The sequence below is a fragment of the Manis pentadactyla genome, chromosome 12 (genome assembly GCF_030020395.1).
Source record: "Manis pentadactyla isolate mManPen7 chromosome 12, mManPen7.hap1, whole genome shotgun sequence".
Lineage (NCBI taxonomy): Eukaryota > Metazoa > Chordata > Mammalia > Pholidota > Manidae > Manis > Manis pentadactyla.
Genome location: NC_080030.1, coordinates 56,544,125 through 56,571,837, shown reverse-complemented (window position 1 = coordinate 56,571,837; position 27,713 = coordinate 56,544,125). Strand labels below are relative to the sequence as shown.

The 27,713-nt window shown below is 42.5% G+C and overlaps 1 protein-coding gene and 1 long non-coding RNA gene across 7 annotated transcripts in view; one reads left to right on the top strand and one right to left on the bottom strand.

Moving 5' to 3' along the window:
• Positions 1–5,165: 5,165 nt before the first annotated feature.
• SGK1 (serum/glucocorticoid regulated kinase 1) overlaps positions 5,166–27,713 on the bottom strand; it is a 104,746-nt gene continuing 82,198 nt past the window's right edge. For 3 of the 6 annotated variants that reach the window (XM_036903734.2, XM_036903735.2, XM_057489257.1), the window contains 11 exons: positions 10,474–10,549; positions 9,972–10,047; positions 9,454–9,558; positions 9,264–9,347; positions 9,015–9,146; positions 8,635–8,747; positions 8,154–8,277; positions 7,606–7,701; positions 6,977–7,132; positions 6,779–6,868; positions 5,166–6,369 (listed from right to left, as the gene is read on the bottom strand). In XM_036903734.2, coding sequence (XP_036759629.1) covers positions 6,202–6,369; positions 6,779–6,868; positions 6,977–7,132; positions 7,606–7,701; positions 8,154–8,277; positions 8,635–8,747; positions 9,015–9,146; positions 9,264–9,347; positions 9,454–9,558; positions 9,972–10,047; positions 10,474–10,549 — 1,220 coding nt within the window. In that variant the 3' untranslated portion in view covers positions 5,166–6,201. Of the gene's footprint in view, positions 6,370–6,778; positions 6,869–6,976; positions 7,133–7,605; positions 7,702–8,153; positions 8,278–8,634; positions 8,748–9,014; positions 9,147–9,263; positions 9,348–9,453; positions 9,559–9,971; positions 10,048–10,473; positions 10,550–10,679; positions 10,834–11,581; positions 12,014–13,382; positions 13,554–27,713 lie in introns of those variants that run through there. The other 3 variants (XM_036903739.2, XM_036903736.2, XM_036903737.2) reach the window with 3 other exon arrangements.
• Positions 13,718–15,414, top strand: LOC118921752 (uncharacterized). The gene is made up of 2 exons (XR_005028499.2): positions 13,718–14,108; positions 14,284–15,414. It is a non-coding gene; the product is annotated as an uncharacterized LOC118921752 (long non-coding RNA).

Sequence of the window (27,713 nt, the reverse complement as noted above, 5' to 3'; positions counted from 1 at the left end):
GCAGAGGAAAATACAATCATTGTGTTCAATTTGGACCCTAAATCATTTCCATCTTAACTTAATTAATTTAATTAAATAAACTTTAATTTAATTAATCATTGCCAAAACAGATAGAGATCTGTGGTGTGCTTTGCTAGCCACATAGCAACACACTTGGAATCAGATGGCTCAGGTCTGGGTCAGGAAGGGCAATGACACTGGCTTCTGGAATGCTATATTATGAGTCAATGACTATCCAAAGTGGCAGTGATATAAGACTGAGCATAAGTGTGTTAAAATTATTAAGACATCATGAACAAATTGTCCATCACTCATCTGTTTTATATATGTGTATATAACGTGACACTGTGTCTTTATGCTATGACCCTTGGTATACTGTTCACATAAAGTGATTTCAGCAAGTACATTTTCCTGTGAACAGTCTGTACCTCATATACTGTTACAGCATCATCATCGTGCCTGCCGTGATACTAGGTGGAGCACAGAACAGATGCCACTGAAAAGAGCAAACTAAGAACCCTGCCTGTCAGAGTCCATGGTTTCCAAGATACATCCAAATATACAAACATATCTGTCTGAACACAATGTTATAGGTAAACACTCAGTAAACATCAAGGGTTGTTCCTCGTCTTGTTGCTAAAGTCCTTCATGGGAAAGATGTGGACAGCAGAGAAAACATATATAAATTAAATATGTTTGTATAGAGCAAGGAAGTAGTGGCCAAAGCAGGCCAGGGAAGGTCACACATAAGCCACAAGTCAGATCTTAGCAATAGTAGTTTAAGTGCTGGTTTTTGTGAGCAGTTAACAATTTTCATGCACTAGGAGAAAAAATCTCAAATTGGGCTTAGTTCATTTGGATGACTGTTTTTCTTAATGGAAGTATTGTTCTGATAACACCAGGTTAACTTTAACATCACCGTGCTCCTAAGACAAGGCTTGAGGCCTATGAAACAGGATATAGGAGCTTTTTGATAGATGAGGCAAGAAATTTCATAACAAGAGGAGGCGGAGATTGACTTCCGTGTGCCGCATGTAACATCTTGCCTTGCCAATTACATTGACTGATTATTGACTGGCAGATCCATTATGCCTTGGGGATGTTGAAGAAACTGGTGGGTAGCCTTTGTCCTAGACGCTCTTTCTGCAGCTGTGACAACCACTTCAGTAAGTCAGTTACCTTAATGAAATAAGCTACATTAAACGTGCGTTCCTTTTGATTCATCCTTGTTCTTCCTTCATTTCCAACAGCTCACTAAGCTCATTGGTTTGGGGGTCTTCAGAATATCTCTTCTCTATCCTTCCCTTGCCACTGCCAATGGGGTGAGCTGTTAGAAGTCCCTTTAGTGGCTTTCCCCACACTCACAACTCGTGGCAAGAGTCATCAGAACGCTCCATCTGATCACCTTACTTTTCTCATGGATAATCTCCAAATGCTCCTATATATCAATAAAGATATATGAAATCTGAACTTCCTTATGTGATTTTCAAGAGCATAAACGATGAGGTCCATTTCCCACCTCAAAATGATTTCTTACTGCTTTTTAAATATCTTTTTCTTTCTCTCCTATAATCTAGTACAGAGGAGGAGAAATTGAGAAAGTAGTGAGTGTGGAAAGAAGAAGCTAATTAGCATTCTTTAAATTCCAGTTCCTTCTGACATTGTCAGTGCTTTGAGGAGATAGGCACTGGCTGTTCATTCTCCCCTGAAGAAACTGAAGTTAGGAGAGGTTTACCCAGGTTACTACTTGCCCAAAGCTAAAAGAATGATCAGCAAAGCTGGGATTCTGGCCTAGGTCTGTCTGGGACCCTTCTTGCAGTATCTCATTTGTTGTGCTTCTGCAAGCTGCCCTCACACTCCCCCACCTCTAGCAACCAGCATGTGGGATGCCCTTCTTTCTGCCATACCTTTGAGATCCCGTTCCCAGGATAGGCTACCTGAACACTCCAGATCTTCCTAAACACTTCTGTCCTAACCTGCTTGAAAGCTTAGCCCCTTTGCCTGACCCTCAAAGTGGGTAGGGTGTCCCCATAACATCCTTTTTTCTCATCATACCAGATATCCTTAATAAACATCTTTACCGATATATAACAGAGACAAATGCACATAAGTATAAAGCTTGATGGAATACCAAGAATCGAAACCACTCCCTGAAATCACCAACTAGAAATTACCGGCACACACAAGATTGCCTGCATCATGTGCCCTATTGATCATTATCTCTGCCCCCCTCCCCTTTCCAAAGGTGATCATATCCTGACTACTACATAGATACATTTTCTTTTCTTTCAAATTTTATATAAATCAAGTCATACAATCTGGTTTCTATGTTTGGTTCTGAGGTTTATTCTCTGTCATCACATGCAGCAATTATTCATTCATTGTCATTGTAGTATACTGTTCCATTGTAGGAAAATCACACTAATTTGTTCACTTTACTATTGGTGGACATTTTGAATTGTTCGCATTTGGGGGCTAAGATGAATAGTACTACTATTCACATTATATTTTATTGAATACGTGTATATGCTTTGGGGAACTACTGGGCCATAAGTTATATGTACATTCACCATTAGTAGACAGTGCAAAACAGTTTTCCAAAATGATTGTGCTAATTTGCCCTCCCACTGCAAAGCATATTTCCAGCTGCTCTTCATCTTCATCAGCAACTGGTGATGTCTACATTATAATTGCAAATGCCCCCTCTCTTTCTCTCTCTTCACCTAGTATGACACCTAGAAGATACCTTAGTAGAAGTCTGGCAAAATAATAAGTGAATGACTCACAAACACATAACTGTTTGCCTCTGTACTCTGTTGTCATCTGTTAAGAACAATAATGGCTACAAGCATAGGCTTTGGGGCCTGACTGTCATGATCTGACTTCTTGTTTCACCACTTCCAGGCCTGCAGATTAGCTTTCTGTGCTGGTTTTTTCACTTGTAACATCACATTGTTCCGATGATTAAACAGATAAAGTACTTAGTACAGTGTCTGCTTCTGCTCAGTGGCATTAGCTCCTAATGCTATTATCTATCCTCAGGGCCTGCATTCCACTGGACTCCCTAGAAGTAGATTTGGTTAGTATGAACCATTGGCATCCCCCCTTGTGAAGCCTGCCCTAACCAGCCAACTCCATGGAAAGCCTCTGGATGTCTGAAGTTCTCTTTAGCTCTTACTCAGCCCCTGTCATATACATGGGGTGGTGGTCACAGCTCCCCAGGTAGATGACAGATTCCCTAAGTGCAGTGAATGACTTACTCTTCATGGCAGCAGTGGTTTCGAAGTCCCATTTTAACTTGTGGGAATCTTAGCTGGTGTTTCCCCAAATCCATATTTGAACAGATCCACAGCTAGAAGCTATGGAGAAGTGGATTGTTCCCTTTGCAACCATCATGCTCAAATGTAGCTTCAAATGCCAGCAGGGATGTGCCCCAGTCCCCTAGATAAAAGATAGCTCTGAACATACACTACTTAACATCACAGTACTTAGTAAATATTTACCTTTTTTTTTTAATTGATCCCTGTTCTTTCTAGACCTTCCTGTTCTTACCTTGTTCCCTTCCCACCCACTTGTGTTTGGTGTCCTCCCGTTTATGTGACAACACTTGGGACACCTCTGACTCTTATCAGTTCCCAAGCAATACAAATCAGATCTTATATAGTGATTGACTGTCGCCCAATAAGCCAAATGTCTACCTTTAAAGAAGTGAGAATCTTTTAAATCCATGACTAGCCTCTTTGAGTTAACCTATAATGAGACCGGAGATTCCCAGCCTGCAAGAACGATGTTCAGATAAAAATATGATTTAAGCACTTTTGTTTGGGGAATATATAACTGTTATTGATAATGAGGATGGGGGGGTGACAAGCAAAAAGTCTCCCAGCAGAGCCAGCAGCAGTCCTTACCAGGAAAATGCAGGCTTCAGATTCTCTTTGTCACTGTAGTTGACTTTGGCAGGGATTTAAAAATCCTAATATCTAATACCTAATACCTGTAACTCAAATGCAGATCTGGATGGGGGCCCACCTTCGGCAAAAAGCCGCTGACTTGCTTTGATCGCATCCCTTCACTGGATTAAGAGGGAGAAGGACTAAGTGATCCCCAAACACCTGCTCAGCCCTTAGGAGCCTTGGCAGGTGGGATGTGAGGTGAGATGGAAAGGGGAAAATAACACACCTGTCCCTGGGCAGAGCCTTGTGCACACGGAGGTCAGGGCAGAGGGAACACAGTGGTTAGAGGGTAAGGCTGCAGCCCCCTCAACTGTTGGAGGACTCCTTATGTGCTAGGCATTTGAGTGACAGGCCTAGAAAAGTGAGAAAGTCCAGACTGTTTGTACTCAGAGATGATCTCCTAATACCATGCCATCTTCCCCTTGCTCAGGGCAAATTATCCAGTTCAGTGGGCTATAGGAGTGGCTTCTGTCTGCCAGACCCAGAGTGAGCTGGGCCCACACAGTGCTGGGTGCTCACTGGCTCACGTCTTCTAAGCCAGGGATGTGCTGCTTCTTGCAGATCCTTCTGAGTTGGCACTGATTTGGTTCAGCTCTGGGTATGCTCAGAAACCAGAAGTCCTGGTTATGTTTATCCATTTATGTTTCTGAGGTCAAACATCCTTACCCTTGTTAGTGACATTCTCCTACACTTGCAGGCTACTGTGTTGACTTCCATTTCAATCAACTGCTTGATTGACAAAGTCTGCCTTTCCCATCAGGCTCTGTAAGGGCAGAGATTTGCCTGCCTTACTCACTGCTATATCCCCAGCCTCAGAAGAGAGCCTGGCCCCAGCAGAGGCACTCAAATATTTGTTGGATTACCTGCTACGTCAGACAAGCTAAATGTCAGGACAAACAGCTAACTTCACAGGGCAGGCAATAAATACAGGGAACATTACTTCATGGCTGTCCTTGCAAGACTGGTAAACTGAAAAGGATTTGTTGGGTTGGATTTATGAATGACTGACATCATAAAATGCTGCCAAGAGCACCTGGAGTATAAACTGGCTTTAAGACTATCCTACACTCTCTTGGAGTCTGAAGCTACAGCAACATTGGAGGCAAACCACTGAGATTGAAATTGCAACAGCATTTTGCTAATTTTAAATTTTAAACAGACCCATTACTGCCTCTTTAACTGAAATATACAAAATAACACACATGACAAAACTTGTAAATATTTTTCAAGGTTTTATTGCAAACCAAAGTTGGTTTATTACATTCACACAAAAAATTGTGTGGTGGGGAAGGGGGAGAACTGTACATATTATAACCATGTTAATTACAGTACTAAAATGGTGGTTTACATTACAAATACGCCTCTAAGTTTAAATATACTAGTGTTATAACCCAATGTACAGACTTTCTTTATACAATACATACAATTATCAGGAATGCAAAATAAAACCCATAAATAATGCCCATTTTACAGGTGACATTTTAAACAATGAAAACAACAGGCTTTGACCGACAACTGGGGCATTGGTCCATAAAAACCCTTTCTAAAAATAGAAATATTTGTAGCAGCAATGCTTTCGTTAAGCATCTGGATACAAGTCATTGCAAGACCATTTTCAATAAATTTTAGTTATTAACTATGTCTTACAAAAAAAAAAACCAGTCTACACATAAATTTATCTTCCAAATATGGAAGAAACAAACAATGTCCCACATTGTAGTGTCCTGCAAGTGTCACATTGATGCTTATAACTAAATCTACCTGTGATCAAGCATACCGCACTCATACCACTGTTCATACAGAAAACCCACAAAGAGAAATCAAGAATTGGAACAATCTGCAATAGGAAAAGCTTTGGAGCTAACACAATCTCGTTAGAAAAGGCACATTTCATAAGATTCGTTATCACGGCCTGGACAGACAGACCTTCAGCAGATCCTTCTGAGGACAGCGTCATCCCTCTAACAGGCTACAGCATCTAAGGCGGCGCTCTAACGCCCATTTCAGAGATAGCACCACATTGGAAGGAAGAATAAAAGTGAAAACCTCATGAGCTCACTGAGAGGAGGATGTGCTCTTCGGAAAGCTTCCAGCAACCAGGGTGCAGTAAGACTGCCAAGATGTGCAAGCTTCCAGAGATGTGCAAATTCTCTCTTAAAATGTCCTATCAGCTGGCAGCTCCGCCAAAATGCTAACTAAAACGTTTAGGAACACACATAACATCCTTCACAACCACCCCTAAGACTGTTCAGAGGAAAGAGTCCATGGGAGGTGCATAGGAAAAGCCTAGGAAGGCCTCGGCGGCTTCCTTGACGCTGGCTGTGAGGAGGATGCTGTCGGGAGACCTGCCGATGGAGTTGGGGACCGGCTCTTCGGTGAACTCAGGGTCAAAGTGCCGCAGGTCGTTGGGCCCACTCTGTGGAAGGAAGGACAAGATGCACTCAGTGCCAGTGTCAAGAATTCAGTGGAGGCAGGGCAGGGAAATCCTCACTTAGGCCTTAAATACTGGAGCTCAAGGTTGAGGGCACTGTATGGCAACTCCCATAGTAACTATCCATTTCTAGCACAAAACTCACAGGCCACACCAAGTTTAAATGGTGAGAATAATGTTCACTGTTTGTCTTTGGTTGATAAACATGTTGAAAAGTTATATCTCCTTGGCTGGGACAAAAATGCTACTTTTTCTTGAGGTACAATAGTGGCCTATGAAGAGGATATATGCCTATGTATTCCCTGAGGGCCCTCCCCGCTCCACCACCACCACGTCAGACTTAGAGGAGTACACTCTGGGCCTCCTTATACTTAGGGGAGAGACAGGTACTCACCACATTTGGGTTAAAAGGGGGGGTAATCTTCTTATTAATGAGGTCATCCCAGTTAATTAGGGAGAAGAAGACATGATTCTTAATCTCCATCTGTTGAGAAGAAACATGAGATGGATTTAGACAGGAGAATTCAAGGAGGGCAGGGAGGTCTCGTGCACTTCGCAGACAGCCCAGGACAACAGGAAATACATTACTCACAAAGTCGTCCTTGGCACCCAGCCGCTTTGTCCTGTCCTTCTGCAGGAGGCACTCCAGGAGGTGTCTTGCAGAATTTGTAATATTTGGCTTCAACTGGAGGGGCTTGTTCAGAATGTTGTCATACATCTCAGCTGTGTTTCGGCTATAAAAAGGAGGCTGAAAGAAGGGGGAAAGTTACTGAATACTTAATTGGCAGTTTTGTATAGTATACATTACCCAAACAGAAAAAGACTTAAGCTGCATTATATTACACTGGCTTTTACCAAGTCTATCCCTTCAGAGGTTTTCTTTGCCCCAGATTTTGAAATGTCCATTCTGCAACCCTTATCAGGGGGTATATGCTCCTGAGTCACCTTTATCACACTCATGTAGGTTAAGTGTGGTCCTATCTAATAACATGTGAATTTACCAAAGAAAGATCTACTACGTGAGAGTTTACCCTAAAACACTTACAAAAGAACCAATGTGCCTCTCTTATTTGATAAGTTTACTGATAAAGGGCAACACACAATGACCACGTGTGTGAATGGGGCCTGTGCATCCAGGTAAGTCTGGATTTAAGAAGACTAGGTTCTAGAGAGCATCCTCAAACCAGGGCAGTACTCCATGATTTTCAATGTTCTGCTCACCAGGCCATACAGCATCTCATATAAGACGGCTCCCAGGCACCACCAGTCCACGGTCCTGTCATAAGGCTGCTTATGAAGCACCTCAGGTGCGAGATACTGAAAGACAAGCCAGGAAAAGAGAGTTTAGACCCTGTGAAGCCAGGCACTCATAAGACCAGGTACACACTTTGAAAGGTCTGCAAGATCCTGGGTCCACTTGGAGGATATATTTCTTTAAATTACTCTTTGATAAGACTGCTGGACTTTGAGGCTGACTGGCCACTTACATGTACTGATATTTATAGGAAGCTTTTGGGCATCCAACAGATATCTCGCTTGGGGATTTAGAAACCTTTTAAGACATGGATCTTGCAAACAACTAGTTTTAATTAAAGTAGCACTAGGCCTTGGAATTTCTCATGCTCAAACAGCACATATACTTTACTTGCACTGGACTAGACTAGGAAGTCTCTGCAAAGAGCTTACTCTTTCAGTACTTGAAAGCATTCTTGCACCTGTCTCCCTGGAAGGGATGGGTGGACCAGGCCCCAAATCATTCGTGCTCCTACCTCAGGCGTGCCACAGAAGGTAGATGTCGTGCCGTTGTGCTCAATGTTCTCCTTGCAGAGTCCAAAGTCAGTAAGGACAATGTGTCCCTGTGAATCTAGCAAAATATTCTCTGGTTTTAAGTCTCTGTAAAAAAAAAAAAAAAAACAGGAACAGTAAAGTAGTTGCGTAAGTGAATTTCACTTCATTAAGAAATCCTCTGTAAACGTAATTGCTAAGGCTATCAGAAGCATTTTAAATTCACTGTACTGTAGTTGTCTGAATGAAAAAGGGAGTCCTTGTTCTGCTAATCTATTCTGGATTAGGCACAATCTTAGCTGGCTAGTTCCCTTGTGGCATGGAGTCAAGACGGCTCACATGCTGGGGATTTGGTATTAGGTTCCAAGCTGTACCTAAACACAAATTATTTTCAGGCTCTGTCAAAGGCTAGGACTGTGTCTCCTCTATACCCGGGAAAGCAGCCTACGGAGCTCTTCAGCTCACCTATAAACGATGTTCAAAGAGTGCAGGTAACCCAAGGCACTGGCTATTTCAGCAGCATAGAAACGAGCCCGTGGTTCCAGGAAGCAACGCTCCCTCTGGAGATGGTAGAACAACTGCAAGAGGCAGAACAAAGTTAGTCTGGCTTGCCAAAGCCTCATAACAATGCATTTAATTAGTCTTGACATATACAGCTAAAGAGAACAATTGCAGGAAGTGGCCCTAAATAGTCTATTAACAATTTGGAACCTGGTAGGTTAAAGGAAGCGCTAATTCTGGTGACTTTCCTTAAAATATCTCTTAAAAACTTTCTTTTCAAACTAAAACTAAGTAAGTAGGCTCTGCACAGACCTCCGGGGTTAGCTCTTATTCCCTCTGCTCACCTCTCCACCGTTAATGTAGTCTAGGACAAAGTACAACTTGTCAGCAGTCTGGAAAGAGAAGTGAAGGCCCACCAGGAAAGGGTGTTTCACATTCTTCAGTAGAACATTCCGCTCCGACATAATATGCTTTTCCTAGAAAAAGGACAATTAAGATTTAGCGGCAAATTTCAACTTGGCACCACAATGCCAAGGTGAAACCACCCAATAAATGTCTGGCTCCAACCTCAGCCCATCAAGCAAATCCCTTACCTCTTTCTTTTTCAGGATCGCTTTCTTCTGTAAAACTTTGACTGCATAGAACGCTTCTTCTGCTTTGTGTCTTGCCAGAAGAACCTGAAATTTCAATTAGAAAAAATCATTTTGCTGTCCACATCCAGGGTGAATGTAAGATGAGTACATGCAAGACTATAAATTCTGAGGCCTTCAGATCTGAAATTACCTTTCCAAAACTGCCCTTCCCAATCACTTTCAAGAAGTGAAAGTCAGATGGTTTAGCGTGAGGATTGGATGATGGACCAAGGTTGATTTGCTGAGAAGGACTTGGCTGGAAAACAGAGTTTTCTTTTAATATCCTTGCTTCACAGGAAGACATCAGTAAGCACAGGCAATGTCAAAAATGTCACATCAGCAGAAGACTGAGGCAACTAACCATACATCTATAAATACATTCAAAACTACTTTCATCCATACATGTTAGTATTTCAAATGAGTATGGAAATAACTCACAATCACATTATTGTAAGCAGATAAAACTTTATGCAATATGTCTTTTAAAATACTTCACTGACTCAATACTTAAGTACTTATGACACTTGTTATGCCATGAATGAACAAGGCATTCCTGACTTGATACTAATTTTCTAGAAACGATGCTCATTTAATTCATCAAAGTAGGAAAACTAGCTGACTCATTTACAAGATTCCTCCACAGAGGCATCACAAAAAGAGACTACTTACTGGAGGAGAAGGGTTGGCATTCATAAGCTCAGGCTCCTGAGGTTGGGAGATTTTCAAAATGGACTGAACTTCAGGGCTGCAGAGGAGAAAGGCACCATTTAGAACCTCCTACCTCACCACAAGGGGGCACTCCGACACCAAGAGTGAGGTTTGGCCTCAACTTTTCCGGGAGAATTCTATACTTAAACACACAATAATTCACTCAGTTGAAGAAAATAATAAACCCAGTTAAACACAGCCATGCGGGTTGTTCTTCATGGAGAGGGGGGTCAATGAGGCAAACATTTAAATTTTATTTTATAGCTCTAGAGCAAGTTAAACCAGCACATTAATTTTAACGTTTAAAATGTTTAAACTAAATTGGAGCTTAAAGAGAAAAAGGATTCCCCACCCCCGGAGAAGCCTTCGGCTTCCTGATAACCTACTGAGAATGGAATGTGTCTTTAGTGCTGATAAACTGAACATACACTGTTTTTATTTTCCCCAATCCCCACAAACTTACTGTTTGCACGCATAGGAGTTATTGGCAATCTTCTGAATAAAGTCGTTCAGGCCCATCCTCCTCTGTTTCATAAAAGCTGTGAATTAGGAGAAATAAACGTTTAGACGGCTTCGTTACATTTGACGCCACACAAGCTAATCCAATCGGGGCCTTAAAAATTTTTCCACTTCCAATCTCCTAAATGTCCAGTCTACTCCTACACTCACCGATGAGAATTGCTACCATTCCCCTCATTCTGGAGTAGGTGAGGGTGCCCTTGGCAGCCTCGGTCTTGACCGTCATCACCACCGTGAGGATCCCAGGAGACGGAGGTGACAGGAGACCGGCTCTGCCAACTGCCAACACTGGGCTCGCGCCGCGCCTCCCGCCTTATAAGCGCAGCGCCTCCTCGGGGGCGGGGCCCGCGGGACTGGGGGGGAGGTGGTGCTGCCTGGCCCCGCCCCCGGCCCGGCGGCCGCGCTTCTGGGCTGGCGGTCCCCCGGCGGCCGGCGGGCGGCGGGCGGCGCGACCCCGGCGGGAGGGCGCGCCCGGGCGCGGGGACCGCCCGCGGAGGGCCCAGCGCGGGGCTGTTATCAGCCTGCCTCGGCTCCCGGACCGGAGAGAGAGAGAGGCCGCAGGCGGAGGGGGCGGGGAGGGAGGGCGAGGTCGGGGTAATTTTCCACTTTTCTCATTTATTCCGCCCGGCGAGGAAATCAGGCGCGGCGCTGGACGCTGGGCGCTTTCCACAGGGTGCGCAGCGACCGGGTGGCTTTGTGCCCGCTCCGCTTTCTCAAACTCTCCCTTTAGATTCACTCCCGGCCCGGGCGCCGACCCTCCCGCCTACTCCGCTGCGCAGCCTCCGCGGCTCCTGCGGGGCGGCCGCACGCGGCCCGCCGGGTTATCGCTCGGGCGCAGGGCGGCGGCGCCCGGGCAGGGCGTCCCCGCGCGCCCTTATCTTCGGGTCACCATGGGGCCGGGGCAGCCGGCCGGTCTCCCGCTCCCACCGCCCTCTCACCCCCGCCTCGGTCCCTCCACCCGCAGAGCGACTGCACACACCCAGCCCCGCTCGCCGGAGCCGAGCCGCTGGTGGGGCGTGCGACCAGCCGCGCGTGCCGGCCGCGGCGCTTACCCAGGCCCGTCAGCAGGAAGGACTCGCTCCTTTTCTGCGCCTCGGCCCTCTTTTTGTGGCGGGGCCGGAGCAGGGACTCGAGCCGGGCCCTGGTCAGCGCGCCTTGCATCTCCCCCATGGGCCGCGGCGGCCGGGCGCGCGGCGGCGAGAGCGACCGGAGAACACTGACGTTTCCTTGAAGGAGCCGCCGTGACTCAGGCCGGGCAAGATTTCCTGCCCCGAGTCCCAAAACAAACAAATGGCCCTTGTGCACGGCCAAGCCGCTTCCGAAAACGCCTTTTTTGTGCTTTTGGCCAAAGCCAAGCAAGGCTGAAAAATCCCAGAACTTGGAAGAGGAGGAAGGAAGAAAGAAGGAAGGGGGAGGGAGAGGTCAGGAATGTGCAGGGGAGGGGGCGGAAATAAAATTCGTCTCTGCACTAAGGAAAAAAAAGTACAATCTGCATTTCACTTCTTTTTTTCCCCTAAAGTAATCTTTGAGAACATTCTGTCCCTTTCCGCAAGCAATTTTTTTCTCTTACATTTTTAATCCCCGCCACGCCGAGAACACGTGAGTTAGTGGCAAGTTAGAGGAGCGGTGGCTCGATGCAGAGGGCTGACCTAGCGCGACCCAGGGGTGGTGTGAGGTACCCCCCCAGCCCCCCGAAGGTCTCATCGATTCCCCTGGTTCTTTATCCTGCTTTCCCACCTGAAAAGTCTGCAAGGTCGCATTGCATTGTCTTAGATCCTTTAGTTTGTCCTGTCTCCCCTACCCTTCCTCCGGCTTATTTCAGGACTGACCCTGGAGTCTTTCTCTCAAGTCCCAGAGAAACTCGGACTCTTTTAACTCCTGAAAGATTAGCCGCGGGCCCCTTTGCTCCGGAAAGCAGAGGATGGAGAGAAGCTCTGCAGAGCAGCGGTGTGGTGTCTTCCAGTAACCCCGCCGCGGGGAGAGGTCTGGGAACTGCAATCTGACCGCCGGCGGGAGGACTCGCGCCAGCGCTAGCAGGGAAGCCACATTGAGCGGCGACCGGGCCAGGAGCCGGGAGACGGCTGCAAGTTAACTGAGATTTGCAGAGCCGGGTACCTGGCGCTTGCTGCTGCTGTCTGAGGTGGCTGCCCTGCCATGACCCCTTAGTGCCAAAAGCCCTGCCATTTTAGAGTTGCCTACTGTGTCCGACACACTCTGAAATACCAGCTGTCAAACCAAGAATAGCATGTAAGGCGGCTTTTTTGGTCCTGATCAAGGGTTTGTTTTGCGGACACAACCACTTCATTTGCCCTAATATGATCTGTAGCCTCAACTGCTTTTTGATTTGCTCAATTACAACAGCTCCACACTGGGATGAGAGAATTTATAAGCTCTCTCCTGGAGACTGGGAAATTTTGCTCAGCACCCAGTATTTAAAAAAAGCACTTATTAGTGCCCCCGGTTGACCTTGCAACCTAAAACAAGGTTTGGGAAATTGCAAATCATAGTAACTGGCCCACTTCTGCTTTGTCTTGCATGGATTCTTCATATAACATAACTTCGTTATTGCCAATGCCATACTCCATCAACTAGCTTAGCCCAGCCCAGCCCTGCTCCCACACTGTTCCATCCCCTTTTAAGACAGAAAATTCTGCAAAGACTACCCAGAAACACCAATCTGCACCAAGATTTCTTCTTGTTTGTTTTTAAAACCTTAATTAAGAAATCTTCCATTAGAGACTCTCCACTCTGCTCCATCTCCTGTGCCCTTGCCATACCAAGTAACCCCAAATCCTCCAAAGCATCTTTATTTTACCCATTCCATCCAAATTAGAGTAATAAAAGCAGACGAACCTTTCAAAGGGGATTTTATAGCCTCCTCTTTCATTCTTCAGGTTGCCTAGGATATGAGGTTGGGGTTTACTTTCTGAAGACTGGAGGTGGAGCTCAGTTAGGGCTGGAGTAGCTCCCTGTTAGGTGCCTGATAAGGCTGAGAGCTGAGATGACAAGGGAGCTCAAGTCAGAGGCTGCTGTCCCTGCTCTGTTATGAACCCAACTTTTTATAAAGGCAATTTACATACAGGAAGGGAGCAAGCTGCAAAGTTCAACACTGGTCCATTTATTCCCTCCGTTGCAACATCACCCAGAAAATTACAGTCATCAGCGTCCTTGGTTTATTACCACCCCTAGCAAGACATACAAGAAATGTAACTTGACTGATTATCATCACAAATCGGTCCAGAAAAAATTCAAAACACATGCAAAGGGTTCATTTTCTCAAAGCTCTGACTTTTGCATTCCAGGAGGAACGTGGAATTTAAGTTAGAGGGCTCGAAGTGGAAGACTGAAGAGGCACAACCGTATAATTTGTGGGCGGAAGAGACAAGGAAAGTCTGATGCTCTCCTTCCTCCCCCTACCCCAATGTTCAGCAGTTGGAGTCGGACGGTCTGCTAAACTTGTCATTTCACGTGGAGAATCAAGTTGTTGAGACTGGCTTTTCTTCCAACCGGATACCTAATGGGTGGAGCAGGCGCCCCCTGTTCTGTCCCAGCAACCTACTAAGACTTCCGAACAGGAAGGTGACACACGGCGGCGGGTGTATGGGGCCGGGGGAGGTAGGCTGGGGTGGGGGGGTACTGTGTGGGACGCGCGCCTGTTAGCTCTGTACAAGCTTTAGGATGCCCTGGAGCCGCTATTCAAAGGTTTGATCTGTTCTTCCTTCCCGTCACCAGCCTTTTTCTTTAGTCCAAACAGTTTTCCTACCGGGAGGAATCCGGCCCCTTCCCTTTAACTCCCCGGTGGCGAAGTGGCCAGAGTTGCGTCACCAGATTCTGCTTGTAAATGCAACCTAGAGGGCGATCGCGTTCTCCGGGAGAACCAGTCCGGAATGCTTGATTTCCCCCGACTTGCCTCCAGAGGATTAATCAGTTCCAGATAATTCCTCCACAGCACCTTGTGCAGCTAGAGAAAATACACACCGCTTGATAGGAGATACGCGAATAACCTTCTCATTCTCCAAACCATCATCTCATTCATCCCTCATCCTGGGAAAACTACAATCAAAACTCACCAATGGAAATGATTCAACAAGATGTAAAGTTTGCACTGAAACAACATTTTCCAGTGAATGTGTATTTTAATACTTCAAAAAATCGTTTTAGCTCATCTACTTTATTTTTCCTTAATGATGGCCTATAAATACTAAAACCTGAAAGGTTTACTAAGATGTGACCTTTTCCTTTCAAAGGCTCGGAAAACAAATTCCTAATGTTTCTGCACACATTAGAGGAAATATTTTGAAAAATGGTTTTATAAGGACCTCAGTATATTCCCTCTTGGACTACTTCTTAATAATGTCAACTGTGTTTATCTTCATTCCCTAGATAGAGTGTCTTCCATTGGTAACAGGGCAATATAATTGCTTTCTATTGATGAAAGTGCCATAAATTCTGGAACAACCCTGTGTACGGTTTAGGCTCCCATACTTACTGATTCATTGGTTGATGCTGATAGCATCCATTTCCTGCAGCATCACTGAAGAAAGTATATATAAATGCCAGAAAACATAATTATTACTCTAGAGAGTTTTTGTTGGATTGGTTTTTGTTAGAAGTTGTTACCAAGTGCATGTCTTTTTTACAGTATTCGTCAAACAGAAAATGATGGCAGCAAGTGAGTTTATTCAGGATCACTATTATAGATAAGTAACAGCTAATGGTAGTTAAATAAATGTCTATAGAACACACATTCTGTATTATCACCTTCTGCATTTGTACCCGTCAAAAGTGATGTGCATAAAGCACAGAAGATTGTGATACAGTGAACTAAGAGAACACAGAACCTAGAATAATAGTGTGAAGAGTTATTAAAACCCATAAAACTACATGTTTTATTATGACAAACTTTTTTTTTTTTAGTATGGAAGCCGTATGTTTTCTCTTATGGCATTTTTTAAACTCTAAGAATTAAGCACTTATTGTTACTTTTCTTCTGAGTTGAGCAGATGATAGACAAAATTGGGAAGTAGCAAAACTTGCTTTAGAATCAAACTTTTCTCCTTCTTGTTACCCTTCTTTGTCACTGAAGTTGACTCCTATGCCTCGCCTACTTCCCACCCATTCCACTGACATGCTGTGTGGTCCTGCAACCTGAAATATTGCCTGCCATCCTGTTTTCACCAATGACAACCACCTCCAAACCCAGCTCTCAGCTAATCACAGGAGATGTTAACCTGATCTTCCTCTTTCCTTTCTTCCTTCCCTTCCTTTCTCCCTGCCTCCTATCCATTCACTTACGCAAGAGTTTAACAAGCTTTTTAAAAGTACAAATACTAAGACAAAGGGACACATTTATGAGTCATCCAGGTATCTGACTCACAGAACCTACCATTCTAAGTGGGGAGACATACATGTACATTTTGACACAATATGATGCATGTTAAAACAGAGGTCTGAGCCATCTGTCATAGAAGAACAGAGGGAGAAATTTTCTGGGGAGAAGCAACAGGCTTAGAATTATTGAGGAAAGTCTCCACAAAGAAATGATATTTGGGCTGGTCCTGGAAAGACGAGCCAGGTACAAAAGAGGAAAGTCATTCCAGGCAGAAGAAATAGCATGAGTACCAAACTCTAAGGTGCTGTGGAGCACCTCTGGAATAATTTGGAAATATAGCCCTTACTCAGGCCTTACACACAAGTTAAATGTATATGGCCCTTTTACTGCTATCACTGAAATGGGAAACAGCACCTGGCAGTGACATGAAAAATATCCCAGTCGTCCCAAATCTGCTTCTCCCTCTCACTGCCTTCCTCACCATAAATATAGAATTAATAATGTCTTTAAAACATATCCATTTGAAAGACAGCTAATTATTGCCCTGTAGGCACCTCTGTGTCTGGTACAGCTCTAGGCATGGTTGGCTTTCATTCATCAATTTTTTGTAGAACTATGCACCAGATACTGTGCTAGATGCAGGAGACACAGCGGTAAATATGAGCGCATATGGCGAGGCACAGGTGGGGAATTACCTACAAAGGCAGAGTGAGCCCTATTGTGAGGAGCTCTAACAGCCACCAAGGAAAATCCCTGCATCAAGGCATTTAAACGGACACATTCCAATGGTTTTGGAAAGTTAATTCAAACCAAAATGTGATTCATAACTATTATTCCTTCAAAGGTTATTTGCCTTTATTTTTATTACCCTATCTCATTAAAAAGGATGAAATTTACATACACAAACATCTAAGAGAGTGTTGGAAGTTGTAATGGGAAATGAATGTAGTTAGATGGATGAACATTTAGAAAAGCATAGTTATAGTCTAGCACAGAGATTAACCATTTTTCAGAGGTCATAGCACCTGTGTTTTAAACCCTTCCACAAAGTCAGGCCCTAGGAAACTTGGCAGGAGGGTGGGGTGTAGTTTTGTAGTAAATTTCTCATTTCAGTCAGGTTGTAGAAGGGAGGCCAGTGAGAGTTCTTGACGAGGGAGGAATGGGAATCTAGTTAACCACAAACCAATGAATCTATGATGGACTGAAAACTCACCTTATCCCCATCTTGGAATGTTGTCAGTGTCTGATGTATCATAATCCAATGAACAATAAATAAAAATTAAAAATAACTGTCAAACAGAATACAAAATAAAGGGCAAGGGACAGCACATATTTGGCAGCTTTATATTTGACTCTCAGGATTGACCTGGAAAATGACATCCAGGAAACTTTCTATATGACTATAAAAAATAGTACAAGAATAAGTTAGAAAAATATTTTAAGTCAAAATCCATTACTATCTGTGACTTTCTGACCACAGAAGGACTACAGCTTTACTGAAAGAAAGCCTTATATATTATTGACATAGCTTTATTATTAGACATTTATCACTAGGCATTTATATATTGTCAGGCATTTGTTTTTAGAAAACTCTGTTAATTCAAAAACATTAATTTGTAAGGATAAAAGATCAGGCATTGAGGTACAGAAAGCCAGAGCTTTGGCTGAGAAGCCTCTCCCTTCTCTCTGTCCAGGGGGATCCCATGCATGCACTTACTTCCCCTGAAGTCCCACAGCCCAGCCTTGGTGTTCAGGAAGCACAGGGTTTGGAATTTTCTTTGCAGGCTGAATCCTTCTTGGGACACACATATGGAAGTTGCGACCTACGCAGAGGCAGTGTAAAGGGTTCTCTTCACCCCCACTTTATTTATAAAGTGCCCACAGTAAATAAGGAGCCTGGTTTTCTTGCAGACATCTGCCAAACCAAAGTGAAACCTGAAGGCTTTAATTTGCTCAGTGCAGATCTCTCCTTCAGTCTCTCCTATTGCTGAACTTATAATCAATCTAGCAAGAAGCAACAGAAGCTCAGGCCACCCCTAAGGACTGTTTCCTGTAAACCCTGACTACAAACCGCAGCAACAAAGTGAGATAAATGTCATAGTAACCAGCGGTGGGAAAATGGGGGACAGGAAGGCTGGCAGAGGGTTGATTGGTGTCATTTTAATATAAAGCAGCTTAGTGAGCTTCCTTTTGATTACTAACCCTGAAGGTAAGCTACGTAAAAGTTTATGTCACCTCCCACAGCACTCTCAGGAGTGTCCGTGACTTGCTGACAATAGGGCTCTTCGTGGTACACTTTAGTTGGCTAAAATCGTATTCTCTAACCCTGACTCTCAATCTGTATAATGGGGACACTAATACTTAATATCAATGGTTACAAATAATTGAAATAAAGAATTTAGTAAGTGTCCTGTTCAAGCTCACATAGAAATATGATGTGTCTATGTCCTTACCTCCACCCTACATATGCCACAACTACAAACAACACCTTACACAACACAAATTAAAATCATAATAGTTATGTGCTATATTGAAAGTGCACAGACAGTATGGGCCACTTAATCTTCTGGGTCAAGATCAGGCCTGTGAGATGGGAATTCCATTAAAGGCCTGATGGGTGAGCCATGTTGTTCTCCCAACTTCCCCCTCCTTCCTGAGTCTCCCCCACAGACAGTGATCCAGAATGCACGCTACCAAAGAACTGAATGTCATGATTACAGAATAAGTACTTGTACACCAAGGGTTTGAAGTACAGGCTAAAGTTTAGGGCCAAAAGGCAGGGGCTAAGCCAAAAGCCAAGCCCAAAGAGATTTTAATTGCTCATGGAGGATGGGAAACAATAGAATGTAAATAGAAGCTTATCAAGACTAGAGGCATTGAAAGCAGGTCAGGGAAGGCTTCCTCACCCACAAGATGCTTTTTCTAGGTCATTCAATTTATCCACCAGTTACAGACAGAGGAACAGTCTCCAAATGATTGTGGTCTGTTATTTTCCATCATATTGACCTCTATGGAGCACATCTTTTGTGCCAGCCACTGTGCCAACCCCTGGATCTAACAAGAATACCCAAGAGGGCATGGTCTACTTTTATTTAGTTATATTAAATAGAGCTTTTCCCAAAGCAAAGGTAAGCTCTCAGATATTTCTACTTTTTCTGAGGCCCAGTAATGCCTTAATGCCGTTCAAATACAGACTTGGGTAGGTTTAACCATTTAGAATATTCACTTTTACCAGTGAGGAATGAGCTGGAGGTTCTGTAGCACTAAAATTATGCAGTTCTGGGATATCTGGGAAAAGATCAATCTAAAAGGAACTTCTGGAGGCTCAGAACCACCTCACTGGCTTCCTTTAATAATGTCCACACCCACCTAATCCTTGGTAACCTTCCTGTCCTCCCCCCATTGTAGCCTCTTCTCAAGGATTTTGTACTCTTAGTTGTTTAACTCTCAGGTGCCTCTCTGGACCTTGCGTTCCTTGAAAACCAGACAGCACAACCCCCAATTTCTCACCAGCGCAACTTTCTCCAGCTCCCTCCCTGTGCACCCTGCCCTTTGCCCTCCAGGCTTGCACTGTCTTTGCTCTCTGTTCCTTTGGCATGCCAAGCTTGTGTCTGCCTTAGGGACTTTGTGCTTCCCCTCCACCTGAAGTGCTTTCTTTCTGATTTTCCCACAGCTGGATTCTTCTTGGCAATCTGATCTCAGAGTAAATATCACTTAGACGGTGAACCTAAAGTAACCAGCTAATCATCCTCTATCATTCACTCTGATTCAATTATCTGCCTATTAGATTACTACCTGACTTTTTTTCTTGGGTTTATTGTTTGTTTCCCCCCCACTAGAAAGTAGTCCCCCTAGAGAGATAGTGTCTATCTTATTCTCCATACTACCCCTGGTGTCCAGAAGAAGGCCTGGCTTATAGGAAATGCTTAATAAATGAAATCGTTTTATAATATGTACCTTACTTATTGTTGGGCACACAACTGGTTCTCAATCAAATAGATTCCCTCCCTTCACTTAATAATCAAAGGTACATTTCCCAGGTAGTCACTTTGCTTCTCACTATAAAAAGCAAGACAATATCAAACCAAATAAAATAACCCTTGGGTTTAGCTATTTTATTACATATTACATATTATGCTACTCAATTGCTTCTGAAAACGGAGGGACTAGATTTTATGAACGATGTACAATGAGGATTTTGAAATCAAGGCTACTTTTTTTTGGCCCATTGGGGTCATTAAACAATCATACTGAGTCATTTTTCAAGAAAGAGAAAATAGATGCTCCTTTTCACAGACATTTAATGGATACTCTGTCAAGTTCAGAGAATCAAACTATTGGGCGTGGCCATCTAGGCTTTCATCTGCCCAGTTTGTAAAGATGTCAAATGAGCCTCTTGTTCCCAGGACCACAGATAATCTCCCAATCGGTCAGAAAACATACCCTCTTTTTTTCTCTCCTTTTCACCTTGCTCCCCAAATTCTCCTTTGTTCTCCATGGACTCTTCTTTTTATGAACCTCCCCAGTTTTGTAGGTGTGGATGATCATATTCATGAGGCATTGGTAGTTGATTAAGAAGAACTGCCCTTTCTTTAGGGTTTAAAGAAAGTGACAGACAGCAAGCTATCTTTCTAGGAGTGGCACAATGCAGTCATAGCGGCATCCTGGTGCTCTCAGTGCTTCTTAGGACTCTGGTTAATCTGTATAAGTAGATGTACCCCAGTAGGTGATGGTAGCAAAATGTCATACTGCATTTACAGATACATAGAAATGAAAGGACAGATACTATTTTTATTAATGACACTGTATGAGTTTGGTAGAGTGCTGTCTGTCATTCAACCGACTTTCCCCAAGAGTTTCAGAACCTCTCATCCAGCCAGAGGACATGGGGGATAACATGGCCGTTTTCAAGAGTGTTTTCCTCCTATGTTGCAATTATCAAGTTCTTCCATAACTGTCATATTACCAGAAAGCCTGCATGAACACGTAATACAAAACCCTTCTGCTTTATTTTTTTTCTTTATTTCCTTCTCCACACTATGGCAAGGCCTTGATGAAAGGACTCCTATTGTGCACCATCTGTGTGTGGTTTTAAAGCCATAGCAGAATGACTGTTAGGTTGTCAGACATGGCAAGAGCCACAGCTCATGTGCAAGTGCTGTAAATGCTTAGTAACAAGTTGGTGGGTAATTGTATTTTCATATCTTTGTGATTATTTATACATACATAGGTATTAGGGTTCCCCAGAGAGACAGAACCAATAAAATCTATCTATCTATCTGTCTGTCTATCTATCTATCTATCTATCTATCTATCTATCTATCTATCTATCTATCTATCTATCTATCTACCTATCTATCTATCTATCTATCTATCTATCTATCTATCTATCTACCTATCTATCTATATCTATCTAGAGATTTATTATAAGGAATTACAGAGGTTGTTAAGTCCAAAATCTGCAGGGTGGGATGATGACAGGCTGGCGACCCAGGGGAGAACTAAGTTGCTGCTCAAGTCCAAAGGCTGTCCACTGGCAGAATTCCTTCTTGCCCTGGTGTAGGTCAGTTTCTGTTCTGTTTAGGCCTTCCACGACTGGATGAAACCCGCCCACATTACAGAAGCCAAACTGCTTAAGTTACAGACCAGTGATTTAAATGTTAATCTCATATAAAAAGTACCCTCACAGAAACATCCAGAATAATGTTTGACCAAATATTTGGACTCTGTGGCTCAGCCAAGTTGATACATAAAAATAACTATCACACATTAACCTGGCACCCATACACATCTTCTTAAATTATACTTAATCTCCATATAAAGACAATAGCAAGGCCATACGTCCACCTAACATGACACAACTATCCTGCATAGAACCCAAAACCTACTAATCCCTTCCCCAGAAAAGGATGCAAAGTTTTTGCAAGATGTTACTCTTCCCTTTGACAGCCTGTAACTTAAATACTATGATGTAAGGTTCACAATTCTTAAATACTGTGATATAAAGTCAATGAATCTTACGTTACTTGACAAGGGGATAAGAGGGGGGAGAAAACAAAGATATTTACTTCACACACACACACACACATTCATAACAGATAAGGAAGAAATACTCATAATTATAGTCTTTTTTTCTATAATTGGTCACATGGGTGTAGCTGATATTTATAACCATCTTCTCCCATTACCCATTTGTCCTCAGCAAGCACTTCAACTAGTCATGATTCTTCATCTTGTGGGGTGACCCACACTTTCATTGCTGATAGGGGCTGGGCCATCAGTAGTCCCGCGTGGATTGGGTTGTTGGAGATTTCCCTTGCCTTTAATCATAGGGCATCATACACCAAGAGACACCCTATGGGGTCACCTGTATTCCAGACATACTCTTCCTTACTTCCGTTATGGAGTAGCAGTCCAATTTCTCCTTGGTTGTCAGGATCTACCTCCCTTCCTTGCCTGTTGACTTAGGGGCACAAAGAGCCCAAAGTGGATCTGTGGCAGTCTTAACTTTCAGTTTAATGGAATCATTGCATCTCCCAGTGGAAGCATTCCCCCCTTTGAAACTAAGACCTCTAGGCCAGCAGAGCATAAGATTGGGAAGACAGAAAGCAAAACTGCTGCTAATAATTCACTGGAGTTAATAGTGAGCGGTGCCACTCTCATCACTACACCCTGATTTCTGGACCTGTGAATGCCAGTATGGGAGAAATAGCATCTTATACTAGATGCTGATTCAGAGCATAAATAACCTCCTAGAAAACCTTGCCCCAAATCTGCAAAGTACTGCTGTCTAGCTGGCACTGCAACTGAGTTCTCAAAAGGTTATTCCACTATTCTATCAAGCCAGGTGCTTCAGGATAGTGGGGAACCTGCTAAGACCAGCAAATTCCATGAGAATAGGGCCTACTGCCATGTGGTAAAGTTAGTTCCTTGATCAGAAGCAATGTTGTATGGAATACCATGTTGGTATTCTATTAAGTAGAATAAGTAGGTAAGGCATTCATAAGCTGGTGGATGGTTGTTTTGGCAGAAATTTTGCATGCAAGGAAGGCAAATCCATATCCAGAGTAAGTGGATATTCTGGTAAGAACAAAAGGCTATCTTTTCCATGATGGGAAAGTCAGATGTAATCCCCCTGCCACCAGGTAACTGGCTGATCACCCTGGGGAGTGGTGTGGTATCAGGGACTCAGTGTCGGTGTCTGCTGCTGGTAGATTGGGCAGTCAGCAGTGGTTATAGCCACATCAGTTTTGGTAAGAAGTCCACATTGCTAAGCCCTGGATAGCCTCCATCACTGCCATCATGGCCAATTTGTTCATTAGTCCATTCAGTGATGATGGGGGTGGCTGGGAAAGAGGCTGACTGAGATCCACCTAATGGGTCATCCTATCCACTTGACTGTTACAATCCTTCTCTGCTGAAGTTACCCTTTGGTAAGCATTCACATGGGACACAGATAGCTTCACATTTTTTGTCTATTCTAAGAGGTTTATCCACATTCCTCTTCCCCAGACTTCCTTGTCACCAAATTTCTAATCACGTCCCTTCTACTTCCAATTTTATGACTATTCAGCCAAACCATTGGGCACAGCCCATGAATTGCTATATAATCATGTCTAGCCAGTTCTCCTTCCAAGTAAAATGACCAATCAGGTGGATTGCTCTTAAATTCTGCCCACTGGGAGGGTACCGCTTCACCACTGTCCTTTGATGGTGTCCCAGAAAGGAGTGATAGCATTGCAGTTGTTCACTTCTGGGGTTTTACATACATATACATGTTAGTAACTTGGTGGTAACATCCATAATGTGAGTGTGACACACAAGCTTTATCACATACAGAAACATAACAAAGCAATAACCCCTGACTTGGTAGTAAGTACCTCAATTTTTATTTTCTAAGGATTCTACATCTTCATTTGCTGCCTTCTTAGTGCTTAGTAAATTTGAGTACATTTCACTATTTTTAGAACATTTCTGGCTACCTTTGATATCTGGGTTTTGTTGTTTTTCTTATCCTCCCACTCTCTTTTTTGGCTAATAATTTACAACTTTCTTTGTGACCCTATGGGATTGGACATACGCTAGCTTACCAAGCAAAAATTCAAAGAAAGATGACTGTGGATGCCCTAATTATACTGCCTGACCATCCACTTAATGTATTTGAAAATACTGAGTAAATATGTGGAAGGTATTGCCTTAGCACTAGCTAACTTTTATGGGAAAATCAGGGAGTCACCTTTTCACATTTTATATGTTGTGCAGTGGCATAACACATAATCACAACTTGGCAGTGTGAAGTTGCCAGATGCTCCATATGTCAGGGTATGGTACCTGAGTCCTGCTGACACCTAAAAATGCCCTGAAAGAATGTGACTTTTTGATGTCTGTGACTTTGGGAGATGCCCATTATGCCCCCATAACTGGCTACTCCTAGAATTGTGGGAGATTTGGCAGGAACCCCATTTCCCCCACAGCTTATCTTGAAGTTTTGAAGCTCATCCCCAACTCTGAAGGTTACCAAAAACCTCATGGTCCCCTCACCGCTAGCAAAAGTGTTCTAGGAACCTGTGCACATGTTTACAGTTTTCTAATAATTTGACACAGCAAAAGAGGAGGATTATTTTGTGCGATTACCTTTCCTGACTTCCTCACATATGCCTTGCATGTAACTGAGGTTCAGGAAACATTGGGTGTATTTGATGAATAAATCTTTCTGCTGGGCCCCCCATAATTTCTCCTACTTATCTGTATTTCTCAACTTTAGAACCATAAGATGAACATTAAAAAGCTTGATCCTGTATTCAGGTGATGCATTTCAGTGGGAGATGTTCATTCTAGACTAGTTAATATACTAGACTAGTAAATTCATTTTTGTTTTTATTTATGATATCCTGGATCTGAACTTCCATGATTAGCCCTCATAGCCTAATTTTCTTAGAGTGTATGGTCAACCATCAGACTCTTATGATAGTACTATTTGTTTTTGAGTTGTGATTATAGAATCCACTTAACAAATAAGATTAGTTGTCACAGAAGAAACTGACTGATGGTTTGGCCAGCAGTTTCAAATGTATTATTAACTATTTCTGTTTTATGTGTATGTGTGATGACATCAGTCTTCTTTCATAATCACCATTTCACTAAAGACATAGAGGAAATTTAAAAGAATAAAAATATGCTTTTGTGTAAGACCGTAATAAAATTACAGAGAAGAAATTAAGTAGATGTGAGCAAAAGATAGAAATCATGAATAATCCCTCACTTCCCAAACTAAATAAATACTGTGACTTAAGAAGTTATCAAACTAAATAAATTTGGTGACTTAAGAAGTTATATTATCTGTTTATGAACTTAATATTTAAAATTGTATCATACTCTATCCTTATTTACAGCAAATGACTATTCCAAAGAGACAAGATTTACTATCATTAGTATCTACAATGATTCTACTTCATAGTTCATAAAATATTGCTTAAAAATCGAAAGTCTTAGGACTTATAGAACATGATAGACCTACTTGAAATTCATTCTTCAGAGAATGTTGTTTGTATACCTTTTAGTATCAACATAAATCCAATTGGGCAAGTTCTATTTAATAAGCCTTGAGTTTACATTTTAAAGGTAAAAGTATTTTCTTTTTTCTCTTTATCACATTGTAAATACTCTGTTTTTATATCCACAAACTGCTCTTATAACATGGTTGATGGCCCACTGCCTTCAGACTTCCTCTTTTGTAATGAGAAGAAATAACCAAAGGGCAGAAATGAGTCCAACATACGTAGTTTCTGTCTAAGATCCATTTGCCACTCTCCTCTGGTACTTTCTTCCTATCTCTTCTCACTTCCCATTTTCTTTTCTCTGACGTTTATTTTCTTTAGGATTGTTGGTTTCTGTAAGGTGGACAGGGACCTTGTAAGGACCCCCAGGACTGCTATTCCTTTTCCATCTCTTTTCTTAAAAAGTTATTGAGAATTACAATTAATATTACACACATTATATTATGTATATACACACATATATAATATACATGACACATTACATTAATACTATGACAATATTAAAATTTTAATATTTGAAAACATTTGAAGGTACATTTATATAAAGATATCAAAGAACAAATGCACTAGACATAACAAGCTTACTTCCAGGAATTATTGTAAAAGGATCTACTACGGGGAGCCTTGTTAGAACATGGTACTGCTGGATTTAACATCTTATCTGCCTCATATGAGCCAATTATTTTTCCTCACACAGCATTCCTTTGTGATTCTCACACATGCTTTTCACAGATAATTTGTCTCCAAAAAGACACTGGATGAAGACATGAAGATGGATTATTGTCGACTCATTGCCATTTCTAAAAATAACCCAACCACTATTCCTTGAGCTCTGTTGTACTTATGTGCTCCTGTGTATGGACAGTTCACAGCCAGCATGCTGAATGACCTTTTCCCTCTTGGTTTTAAAGTTTGAAACTATTGTATGTATCTGAAAGTAGGTTTTTATTTGAACAGCACTGCCAGCCTCATTTCATGCTATTCATAGAACTGTAAAAAATTCTGTTAGGGTTCAAAGGACCTTAGGAGCTATGACTCTCTCTACAATTTTCCTGAGAACTCTTTATTGAGCTCTCTCTTTAATTTTCCACTGGAATCACCTCTACTTCCAAGGCTATCTCTACCATTGCCAACTAGCATCAGTTGGTAAAGTTTTTCCTTAGACGGTATGCCAATATTTTCATGAAAATGTTTGAAGGAATACCTCGTCTGCACATTCTAGAGCCCAGCACTACAGTGACATACTGATAAGCAGAAATGACCATGTTCTGCTCTTTAACTTCCACAATTCAGTGCATTTATTTTAAATAGCTAACATTGAGTGATTTTAGTGGCAGACACTATGGTTAAGTGTTTTTGGGGAAATTTCTCACTTAATCCTCATAATGACTATGAAAAACTGTTACTATCCCCTTCTGTAATTCTTAAGATCTGAGGCTTAAAGAGGTAAATATTAGTTGTGTCATGCAACATAACTAGTACTGGCAAAACCAGAATGCAAATCTAGGTTTTTCTGACACCTAAAATTCTTCTTTTTACAAGTAAAATAACCTCTCCCCTTTATGTTCCAAATGATAGTCCTTCACATATGTGTAGGAAGCTATTATTATTTTAACTTGTATTTACACTATTTTATTCATAGCCTTCTTGGCAGTTTATCTACCTGAGCTTTCAAGGGAGAAAACTTGCCTCTTTCTTCACAGAACTCAGCAGAAAGCCAGGCCGAAAGGGATACAGTATGTCTCAGTCCTCTAAAACAATCCCTGTATTTGCTAAATTTCTTCCTTTCCCAGCTCCCCGTGAACAATGGCAAAATCACATCTCAGTTTGAATCTCATCCTTAACTTACTGCTCTTTCCCCAAACATTGGTCTCCATTAAAGCTACATTTAATTGCAAAGCTCTACTCTTACCTTTTTGAAGCAGTAGAAAGAGAACTGGAGGAGTTCCTAGGAGCTCTGACTTCAGTTCTGTGTCTTATCATTTATGATACATTTTGCTTTGGGCAAAGCACTTAACTTTATATATTCTCAGAGTTAACACCCATTTTGTTAATCCCACGGGGTGACTGGGAAGATCAGCTGAGATTAGGTATAGAAGGGCAATTTGAAAACTTGTGTGTTATGTAATTCAATACCTAAAAGAACAGTGCAGCTGAACTATTAATATAAAATTATCCTCTAAGAGCCAAAATTTTAATCAGTGGAAAGAGCTGATTGCCACGTATTGCTGAGGAGGCAAGGTCAGGGTTCCCTGAGCTACACCACTCACGGGGTCTATTCCAAGGGCCCCAGCC